Source organism: Thalassophryne amazonica, chromosome 7 (assembly GCF_902500255.1).
Source record: "Thalassophryne amazonica chromosome 7, fThaAma1.1, whole genome shotgun sequence".
NCBI lineage: Eukaryota > Metazoa > Chordata > Actinopteri > Batrachoidiformes > Batrachoididae > Thalassophryne > Thalassophryne amazonica.
The window spans coordinates 87,771,645-87,783,325 of NC_047109.1; the positions used below are offsets into that span (position 1 = coordinate 87,771,645).

An 11,681-nucleotide genomic window follows, 5' to 3' on the forward strand; every position below is an offset into this window, starting at 1 on the left:
CCGTGCCTCATCGCCCCTGGTCCCACATCGGCCTGGACTTCGTCACGGGTCTCCCGCCGTCCCAGGGAAACACCGTCGTCCTCACGATAGTGGACCGTTTCTCCAAGGCGGCCCACTTCGTGGCCCTCCCGAAGCTTCCAACGGCCCAGGAGACAGCGGACCTCCTGGTCCACCACGTCGTCCGTCTGCATGGTATACCATCAGACATCGTCTCCGATCGCGGTCCCCAGTTCACCTCACACGTCTGGAGGAGCTTCTGCCGGGAACTGGGGGCCACGGTCAGCCTCTCGTCTGGGTATCATCCCCAGACCAACGGGCAAGCAGAGCGGGCGAACCAGGACTTGGAGCAGACACTACGCTGTGTGACAGCCGCGCACCCGACGGCCTGGAGTACCCACCTGGCCTGGATCGAGTACGCTCACAACAGCCAAGTGTCATCAGCCACCGGCCTCTCCCCGTTTGAGGTGTGCTTGGGGTATCAGCCCCCCCTGTTTCCGGTGGTCGAGGGAGAGGTCGGTGTGCCCTCGGTCCAGGCCCACCTACGGAGGTGCCGTCGGGTGTGGCGTGCCGCCCGCTCTGCCTTGTTGAAGGCCCGGACGAGAGCGAAGACACATGCAGACCGGCGGCGGGCCCCGGCTCCCACGTATCGTCCTGGGCAGGAGGTATGGTTGTCCACCAAGGACATTCCCCTTCAAGTGGACTCCCCCAAGCTCCAAGACCGATACATCGGCCCCTTCAAGGTCCTCAAAATCATCAATCCCGCCGCAGTGAGGCTTCAGTTGCCGGCCTCGCTGCGGATTCACCCAGTATTCCACGTCTCCCGGATAAAGCCCCATCACACCTCACCCCTCTGCACCCCGGGTCCGGCACCACCTCCTGCCCGGATCATCGACGGGGAACCGGCTTGGACCGTGCGTCGGCTCCTCGATGTCCGTCGAATGGGTCGGGGTCTTCAGTACCTGGTGGACTGGGAGGGGTACGGCCCCGAAGAACGCTCCTGGGTGAAGAGGAGCTTCATCCTGGACCCGGCCCTCCTGGCCGACTTCTACCGTCGCCATCCGGACAAGCCCGGTCGTGCGCCAGGAGGCGCCCGTTGAGGGGGGGGTCCTGTTGTGTGGGCCGCTGAAGAGGAGGTACTGCTGGCCCACCACCACCAGAGGGCGCCCTGCCTGGAGTTCGGGCTCCAGGCACCAGAGGGCGTCGCCACCTGAGATGAGCAGCCAGGGTGACAGCTGTCACCCATTATTGGACACAGCTGTTTCTACTCGGCACCAAGGTATATCAGGAGGACGGCGTCTCCACCTCAGTGCCGAGATATCGCCTAAGACTGAGGTAGTATCTCTGCATTCTTATTCTGATTAACCAGCTAATCATTTGTTAAACCTTTTCAGGATTGTTGACTGCTAAAAGCTATATTGCTTGGATAAGTACTCACCTTCCTGTTGTGCATTGACAAGAGGTGGAGGCGGCTTCTCCCCTCTTCGTTACTGGGTGCTGTCGCATCACACCTGTGTGTTGTTGCTCTCTCCTGCCAGCAGTACCGGATCCGACGAGCGGAGGCAGTGGCCACCTGGGAATTCGGGACTTGGCGGTTCCAGTATTTCCAGGGTTCGGTGGCAGAGGAGATCGGGGTGGTTCCGGTTCGACTGAGACGGGCGTCTCCTACCTTCGAGCCTGCCCACACGACACCAGCAAATTCGACCCCAAATTGTGATTGTTGTACTTATTGTGCTTGTTTCACAATAGTAAACCTTGTTATTTATCTTCCTCCATTGTCCGTTCATTGCGCCCCCTGTTGTGGGTCCGTGTTCCTACACTTTCACAACACCCAGGTGATGAGGTGCAGATAGAGAACAGGTGTACGTGGAACACACCAGAAGGAGGGCGTGGCCAGACAGAGGGAAACACCCACCACCAAGAGCCAGCAGAGACAGACAGGAAAGACAGACCCAAACAGAACAAAAACCCCACAACAGAATAAACAAAAGTAACTGAAGAACACAGAGCCAAGAAATAAAAGCTGGCAAGACCCAAATCCTGACAGGCACAGTATTTTAGAGATGAATGACATAAGAATGAATTTAATATTATATATTTTATGAATTTAGTATTGCATATTTTGTAGGTGTTGTTTGTGATGTATTTAATAGCCCTATGTGTATCCCCCTGACCCTCAAGGACTACAGATGGAAATTAGCTGTTGCAGCTATAATCTGGTACAAACATCTCTGCTCAATGAGCATAATGTAATTGTATATTGTCCTTGCACAAATAAATGAAATGAAATTAAATGAAATGAAAAATTATAGGCTGTTCATCTACAATGATCTCCAATGCTTTAAAATGGACAAAAAACCAAAACAAAACAGATGCGTGGAAGAAAATGAAAAACAGCCATCAAAATGGACAGAAGAATAACCAGAATGGCAAAGGCTCACCCATTGATCAGCTCCAGGATGATCAAAGACAGTCTGGAGTTACCTGTAAGTGCTGTGACAGTTAGAAGACGCCTGAGTGAAGCTAATTTATTTGCAAGAATCCCCTGCAAAGTCCCTCTGTTAAATAAAAGACATGTGCAGAAGAGGTTACAATTTGCCAAAGAACACATCAACTGGCCTAAAGAGAAATGGAGGAATATTTTGTGGACTGATGAGAGTAAAATTGTTCTTTTTGGGTGCAAGGGCCGCAGACAGTTTGTGAGACGACCCCCAAACTCTGAATTCAAGCCACAGTTCACAGTGAAGACAGTGAAGCATGGTGGTGCAAGCATCATGATATGGGCATGTTTCTCCTACTATGGTGTTGGGCCTATATATCACATACCAGGTATCATGGATCAGTTTGGATATGTTAAAATGCTTGAAGAGGTCATGTTGCCTTATGCTGAAGAGGACATGCCCTTGAAATGGGTGTTTCAACAAGATAATGACCCCAAGCACACTAGTAAAGCAGCAAAATCTTTGTTCCAAACCAACAAAATTAATGCCTCGCAGATGTGAAGAAATCATGAAAAACTGTGGTTATACAACTAAATACTAGTTTAGTGATTCACAGGATTGCTAAAAAAAGCAGTTTGAACATAATAGTTTTGAGTTTGTAGCGTCAACAGTAGATGCTATTATTATTGTGAACACCCCCATTTTCTACTTTTTTTTACTAATAGCCCAATTTCATAGCCTTAAGAGTGTGCATATCATGAATGCTTGGTCTTGTTGGATTTGTGAGAATCTACTGAATCTACTGGTACCTTGTTTCCCATGTAACAATAAGAAATATACTCAAAACCTGGATTAATCTTTTTAGTCATATAGCACTACTATTATTCTGAACACTACTGTACATAACTCCTCATGGTTGCAAAATCACCTGGTGCCCTTCCCCAAACAATCCCCTCAAAAGATCTGTGGTGCAGAAGCATGAGGGATTCAGACATCGTATCCTTCTTTTGAAATCTGGGATGTGGCTGGTTAACTACCAAATAGGAACCACATATTGATAGAGCTATATTGACAATAGAAATAGTCCTGATTCATATGCAAATATATGCATTAAATAACAGTAAAATGCTGTCGGCTTATCTGCTCCCCAGGTTTATCTCTGGTGCAAGTACAGCGTGACTGCCATATAATAAGTGATTCTGGTCCGAAAATAAATAATTTAATCCTCATTAATATGCAGCTACTTCCATCAAACAACTGTAAAGCACTCAGTTCACTCAGCTCTGGCTCATCTAGTCCCCAGAGGGTACCTATCGTGCAAGTATCAAGTGTACACAATGTATTTTTAATGCGTTATCAAGTTCACAAGTATGTGTCCCAACACTCAATCAGCCAGCCAACAGAAGCTACATAATGCATAATATGTGCAGTGCATAGTGGTGGGATGTAACAATTCTTCAGAACTGTCCTAGATTTCACCCACCCCAAATTTTAAAGTTGTCAATCAATCAATCAATCAATTTTTTTATATAGCGCCAAATCACAACAAACAGTTGCCCCAAGGCGCTTTATATTGTAAGGCAAGGCCATACAATAATTATGTAAAACCCCAACGGTCAAAACGACCCCCTGTGAGCAAGCACTTGGCTACAGTGGGAAGGAAAAACTCCCTTTTAACAGGAAGAAACCTCCAGCAGAACCAGGCTCAGGGAGGGGCAGTCTTCTGCTGGGACTGGTTGGGGCTGAGGGAGAGAACCAGGAAAAAGACATGCTGTGGAGGGGAGCAGAGATCGATCACTAATGATTAAATGCAGAGTGGTGCATACAGAGCAAAAAGAGAAAGAAACAGTGCATCATGGGAACCCCCCAGCAGTCTACGTCTATAGCAGCATAACTAAGGGATGGTTCAGGGTCACCTGATCCAGCCCTAACTATAAGCTTTAGCAAAAAGGAAAGTTTTAAGCCTAATCTTAAAAGTAGAGAGGGTGTCTGTCTCCCTGATCTGAATTGGGAGCTGGTTCCACAGGAGAGGAGCCTGAAAGCTGAAGGCTCTGCCTCCCATTCTACTCTTACAAACCCTAGGAACTACAAGTAAGCCTGCAGTCTGAGAGCGAAGCGCTCTATTGGGGTGATATGGTACTACGAGGTCCCTAAGATAAGATGGGACCTGATTATTCAAAACCTTATAAGTAAGAAGAAGAATTTTAAATTCTATTCTAGAATTAACAGGAAGCCAATGAAGAGAGGCCAATATGGGTGAGATATGCTCTCTCCTTCTAGTCCCTGTCAGTACTCTAGCTGCAGCATTTTGAATTAACTGAAGGCTTTTTAGGGAACTTTTAGGACAACCTGATAATAATGAATTACAATAGTCCAGCCTAGAGGAAATAAATGCATGAATTAGTTTTTCAGCATCACTCTGAGACAAGACCTTTCTGATTTTAGAGATATTGCGTAAATGCAAAAAAGCAGTCCTACATATTTGTTTAATATGTGCTTTGAATGACATATCCTGATCAAAAATGACTCCAAGATTTCTCACAGTATTACTAGAGGTCAGGGTAATGCCATCCAGAGTAAGGATCTGGTTAGACACCATGTTTCTAAGATTTGTGGGGCCAAGTACAATAACTTCAGTTTTATCTGAATTTAAAAGCAGGAAATTAGAGGTCATCCATGTCTTTATGTCTGTAAGACAATCCTGCAGTTTAGCTAATTGGTGTGTGTCCTCTGGCTTCATGGATAGATAAAGCTGGGTATCATCTGCGTAACAATGAAAATTTAAGCAATACCGTCTAATAATACTGCCTAAGGGAAGCATGTATAAAGTGAATAAAATTGGTCCTAGCACAGAACCTTGTGGAACTCCATAATTAACTTTAGTCTGTGAAGAAGATTCCCCATTTACATGAACAAATTGTAATCTATTAGACAAATATGATTCAAACCACCGCAGCGCAGTGCCTTTAATACCTATGGCATGCTCTAATCTCTGTAATAAAATTTTATGGTCAACAGTATCAAAAGCAGCACTGAGGTCTAACAGAACAAGCACAGAGATGAGTCCACTGTCCGAGGCCATAAGAAGATCATTTGTAACCTTCACTAATGCTGTTTCTGTACTATGATGAATTCTAAAACCTGACTGAAACTCTTCAAATAGACCATTCCTCTGCAGATGATCAGTTAGCTGTTTTACAACTACCCTTTCAAGAATTTTTGAGAGAAAAGGAAGGTTGGAGATTGGCCTATAATTAGCTAAGATAGCTGGGTCAAGTGATGGCTTGACCCAGCTATCGGGTCGATTGTAGTCTGGACCCAACATGAAGTGTTTTCTAAAAATTGGTTTCAACATTATACATCCTGGCTTTGATGTCATATTTACAATTTACATGATGTCATGATCATGTTCTCCTATTTATACCAAACAGCCTCCATCTGTGTGATGCTATTAAACCAGATTGATACCCTCCACCGTATTTGCAACCCCATCCCTCTCCAACCTTCATTTCACCCTCCCTTCGGTCTTCTTCCCACTCCTATTCAAACCTTCTCATCCTCACCCTCGCTCAATGGGCTGGAGGTCTGTTGCTGACTGATGGCCTCCTCCAGGCTGCTGATGAGGCTGTTCTTGTCTCTAAGGCGCTGGCGGTAAGACGCCCGGAGGGCCTTCAGCTGGTGGCGGTGCTGGATGCGGTGTCTCTTGAGCTGGACCCGGTACTGGTCTGCCTGCTGCTGCAGCTGCTGGAGGTGGGAGTACTGCTCCAGAAAACTCAGCAAGTGGGACATCACAGCCACCAAAGGAGACTCTGTCACCTGGACAGCACAAAATCACACGCAAACACTGCAGAAAATCCTATTTGGAGATCTTGCAGCTGTTCCCACAACAGATCTGCAGCTCAGTCAAGATGCTGAAGCAGTTTTTTTTTTTACCTTTCCTGGTGTTTCCACTTGAACTTGTGAGGCTCTTTTCTTCTCAGCCTCCTGCTTGAAAGACAGAAAGGCAGCCAGAGGAGTGCATGCTGGGATGTCGGGTCCATCTTCTTCTTCATCGTCATCACTCAGAGAAACGACATCGCTATCGCTGCTACTGCCTGACAACACACAACCCAACAACTTAATGTTAAATTAAATGCAGCTAAAGCTCATCCTACTTAGTAAATGTGGAACTTCTCCAAATGTTGACCTGTTGCTGTATTTCAGAATATCACTTCTGTTTTGATTTATACAAACAACCTAGTCCATGTCTCCAAAACAGTGTTATTCTGTTTGCTGATGACACTAATATAAATTGGTGACAGATCGAAGGAAGACTTTTATTTTTTTATTACATGAAGAAACCTTAAGGGGACCAGACTCAGTGGGGTGACCATCTGCTATGATCGCTCCAACAAGACAAAACAGAAGACATACCACAGAATTGACAGAACATCTAACAACAGAAGTGCTGCAATTAAACAACCATATATGAACCATTATTTGCAATGGTGGGATAATTAAATATGAAACAATGTAGCAGCCTTTACTACTGACAGTTTGCATCAGTTTTTTTTTCAATATTTATTTCATTCATTTAAAAGAAAAACAGAAATGAATATATTACAAGACATTGAATGAAAAGGAGCAGAGGGAAGAACAAGTCTTATATTTTCTGCCCCTTTTTACAATACAATCTTCCAATTTTAAGCATCATTATTCAACATTATTTAACAGGTTACATTTTTTTGACTTTGTCACATACCACTGACTTATTTCATTATTTTAGCTATTATTTAAAAGATTACATTTTTAACAGGTTACATTTTAGACTTAAAACATTTTAGACATTATTAACAGATTACATTTTAGACTTTGTCACAAATGATCAAGATGATTACCTGCGACAAACAACTTGAGATGATTTAAAGTTTATATATCCCACAGCAGCCGCAGGCACTTTGTCACACACGAGAGGGCTGTTATATATATTTTTAAACAGTTTGTTATCAATAAATTCTATTTGATTTTATCTAAAAACATTATGACATTAAATATACTGATTGATACACACATTTTAATTGCAATATCACACGACCCACTTATTTTCCCCACAAAACAAAAGATGCATCTACTCTAAAAGCATTTTTTTTTTAGGTTGTTGTTCAAGTCTGACCACAGCAGCCTTATTTCTCAAATTGAAAATTATTAAAATGATCGATCTTCATAAATTTCAAATCTCTTTGTGTTAAAGTTGTGACCAATCTCATGCCTGGATATTTTACGTCTTACAATCAGATCTGATCACCTCCTATTAGATATTGAAACAATAATTATTCTCTCTTTTTTGTACATCTCTTGGCCTTTTTTTAATGACTGAATTCATTTTGTAGTCTTTACCCCCTAATCTCAAGAATCATTACAATTTATCAGATTTTTAAGTGCAGTTTTAAAATGTTTTGCATTTTAAACTCAACATTTATCCCACATATTATGATTTACTTTATGAGAACCCACACAAACATGGGGAGAACATGCAAACTCCACACAGAAAGACCACAGGTGGGAACAGATCCCATGAACTCCTTGCTGTGAGCCAACAGTGCTAACCTCTAAGACACCGTGCTGGACAAACAGCAGCATTTAACTCAAAATTGTTGTGAAAGCATGTTGATGAAATTTGGTGAGCAGACAGATAACATTCTAGAATACAGCCCCTGGCAAAAATTATGGAATCACCGGCCGTGGAGGATGTTCATTCAGTTGTTTAATTTTGCAGAAAAAAAGCAGATCACAGACATGACACAAAACTAAAGTCATTTCAAATGGCAACTTTCTGGCTTTAAGAAACACTATAAGAAATCAAGAAAAAAAAATTGTGGCAGTCAGTAACAGTTACTTTTTTAGACCAAGCAGAGGGAAAAAAATATGGACTCACTCAATTCTGAGGAATAAATTATGGAATCACCCTGTAAATTTTCATCCCCAAAACTAACACCTGCATCAAATCAGATCTGTTCGTTAGTCTGCATCTAAAAAGCAGTGATCACACCTTGGAGAGTTGTTGCACCAAGTGGACTGACATGAATCATGGCTCCAACATGAGAGATGTCAATTGAAACAAAGGAGAGGATTATCAAACTCTTAAAAGAGGGCAAATCATCATGCAATGTTGCAAAAGATGTTGGTTGTTCACAGTCAGCTGTGTCTAAACTCTGGACCAAATACAAACAACATGGGAAGGTTGCTAAAGGCAAACATACTGGTAGACCAAGGAAGACATCAAAGCGTCAAGACAGAAAACTTAAAGAAATATGTCTCAAAAATCGAAAAATGTACAACAAAACAAATGAGGAACGAATGGGAGGAAACTGGAGTCAACGTCTGTGACCGAACTGTAAGAAACTGCCTAAAGGAAATGGGATTTACATACAGAAAAGCAAAACGAAAGCCATCATTAACACCTAAACAGAAAAAAACAAGGTTACAATGGGCTAAGGAAAGGCAATCGTGGACTGTGGATGACTGGATGAAAGTCATATTCAGTGATGAATCTCAAATCTGCATTGGGCAAGGTGATGATGCTGGAACTTTTGTTTGGTGTCGTTCCAATGAGATTTATAAAGATGACTGCCTGAAGAGAACATGTAAATTTCCACAGTCATTGATGATATGGGGCTGCATGTCAGGTAAAGGCACTGGGGAGATGGCTGTCATTACATCATCAATAAATGCACAAGTTTACTTGATATTTTGGACACTTTTCTTATCCCATCAATTGAAAGGATGTTTGGGGATGATGAAATAATTTTTCAAGATGATAATGCATCTTGCCATAGAGCAAAAACTGTGAAAACATTCCTTGCAAAAAGACACAAAGGGTCAATGTCATGGCCTGCAAATAGTCCAGATCTTAATCCAATTGAAAATCTTTGGTGGAAGTTGAAGAAAATGGTCCATGACAAGGCTCCAACCTGCAAAGCTGCTCTGGCAACAGCAGTCAGAGAAAGTTGGAGCCAGATTGATGAAGAGTACTGTTTGTCACTCATTAAGTCCATGCCTCAGAGACTGCAAGCTGTTATAAAAGCCAGAGGTGGTGCAACAAAATACTAGTGATGTGTTGGAGCGTTCTTTTGTTTTTCATGATTCCATAATTTTTTCCTCAGAATTGAGTGATTCCATATTTTTTTCCCTCTGCTTGGTCTAAAAAAGTAACCGTTACTGACTGCCACATTTTGTTTTCCTGATTTCTTATAGTGTTTCTTAAAGCCAGAAAGTTGCCATTTGAAATGACTTTAGTTTTGTGTCATGTCTGTGATCTGCTTTTTTTCTACAAAATTAAACAACTGAAAGAACATCCTCCGAGGCCGGTGATTCCATAATTTTTGCCAGGGGTTGTATTAGTGATTTTATTTTGTATTTATTCTGGAAGATATTTTGCGGGACATACATGGCCTTGGTGAAGGTTTGCGCGCTTTGAGTGCCTTGTAGTTATTTCGTTTGAATTTTCAAAATAAATCAAGCCAGACTCTTCAGTGAGGTAAATGAACAGTAACAGTCCACACGGGAACAGCTGGATGATAAAAACTTCAATACTCACTTGATTCACTAAACCGAGTGCCAGCTTTTCTTCCCATCTTAGGGGTGTGGCCAGTTTGCATCTTGCTCCCTGTTTCCATGGAAACGGGTACCAGCTCCTGAGCACAGCAACAGGGTCAGTTAGACAGACAAATCCCCCCCCAAACCCCCACAGCATCACAAATGTGTTTTTTTTTTTTATGGCGGAGACATAATCTTTTTTTATGTTTGTTTTTAAATGAACACATGAACGAGTCATGTATTCCCCCACAAAAAGACTTGCTTTGGACAATGTGATGCAGTTAGACGTACCTCCTCCGTGGAAGCTCCACATGCTGAAGCCTCCTCCTCCTCCTTCTTAAAGACAGTGTAGAATATGTAAACTAACAGGGAGTAGAACGCGTACATCTCTGCGTCTTGTCACTGGAAGCCTCAGCTCAGCTACACAAAAAAAAGAAGGGGTGAAAAATGCAAATGACATTTCCTACAACATCCTAAAGATAATCCACCATTCAGCTCGAACCCCTTCACTTATCACGGTTATACTGTGGCTATATCAGAGGGTAAGCCCCCCACCACCACAACAATAACCCTCATCCTCTCACGCATCATGTTTCTTCACCCTCTCACATACCTTCTTGTCTTTGCCGATGACGTCTCACATTTCAGACACTCCATCTTCCCCTGCAGCCTTTCCTCTCTGAAGCTGCAACAGCTTCCCACCACAGTGCAGCTGCCTCTCAGTCCTTGTCTCCTCCTCCTCTTTGTGCACGTTGCTGTTCCTACAGGCTGCATCTGCAGTGCGCATGCTCCATGCAGGCTCCTGCGCCGCTGCAGCACTGCAGGGTCACATTCAGCGTGGAGAGCAACTGAGCCAGGGACGCATGCACAGCACATTCAGCATAGTTAAATTAACACTGTGGCAAAATGCACATGGTCTTTACATCAGCTCTGCTCGCGTTGACATACTTGATTTAACATTCTGATTTTGACACATTTTGAATGGGCTCATGTGCACTTGATGACCTGTTGGCCCCAAAGCCAAATTTGACCTAATCAGTAAATGGACTGCATTTATATAGCGCTTTTCCATCTGCATCAGACGCTCAATGCGCTTTACAATAATGCCTCACATTCACCCCAATGTCAGGGTGCTGCCATACAAGGCGCCACTACACACCGGGAGCAACTAGGGAATTAAGGACCTTGCCTAAGGCCCCAAAGTGATTTTCCGGTCAGACTGGGATTTGAACCAAGGATACTCTGGTCTCAAATCCAGCGCTTAACCACTGGACCATCACCTCCCCTCAGTACCACCTATGGGGCCTAAACAGCACTTCCAATCCAGTCTCAGTGTACAGACAGGTAAGAGTCAATGAAGGATTACACAGGGGTCAACATTTAAATACGCTCCAATCATACTGAACCATACGCCACATTAGCTGTTTGATCATACAGAGTCCAAAATAGTATAGTTTGGATTATCGATGACCGAATCTTAGGGAGTTATGGTGTAAAAACAGCAAAAATGGCAACAAAACTCAACATTAAACCTGCTGTTGTAAAAGTGTCGTGACACGGACCCACAACAGGGGGCGTTAATGAACGGACAATGGATAAGCCAAAAGTAACAATTTAATGTTGTGAATCGCACAACGACGTACAGACAATAACAATATGGTGGACTGT

At 43.3% G+C, this 11,681-nt stretch overlaps 1 protein-coding gene across 2 annotated transcripts in view; it reads right to left on the minus strand.

Annotated features, from left to right (window-relative positions):
• The window catches only part of si:ch211-257p13.3 (kinesin-like protein KIFC3), a 42,954-nt gene extending 32,191 nt beyond the window's left edge, over positions 1–10,763 (minus strand). The window contains exons 1-6 of one of the 2 annotated variants that reach the window (XM_034174952.1): positions 10,627–10,763; positions 10,305–10,433; positions 10,015–10,111; positions 9,046–9,048; positions 6,372–6,532; positions 6,002–6,254 (exon numbers count right to left, since the gene is read on the minus strand). In XM_034174952.1, coding sequence (XP_034030843.1) covers positions 6,002–6,254; positions 6,372–6,532; positions 9,046–9,048; positions 10,015–10,111; positions 10,305–10,400 — 610 coding nt within the window. In that variant the 5' untranslated portion in view covers positions 10,401–10,433; positions 10,627–10,763. The remainder of the gene's footprint in view (positions 1–6,001; positions 6,255–6,371; positions 6,533–9,045; positions 9,049–10,014; positions 10,112–10,304; positions 10,434–10,626) is intronic. The other variant, XM_034174953.1, reaches the window with a different exon arrangement.
• Between the last annotated feature and the right edge of the window lie 918 nt (positions 10,764–11,681).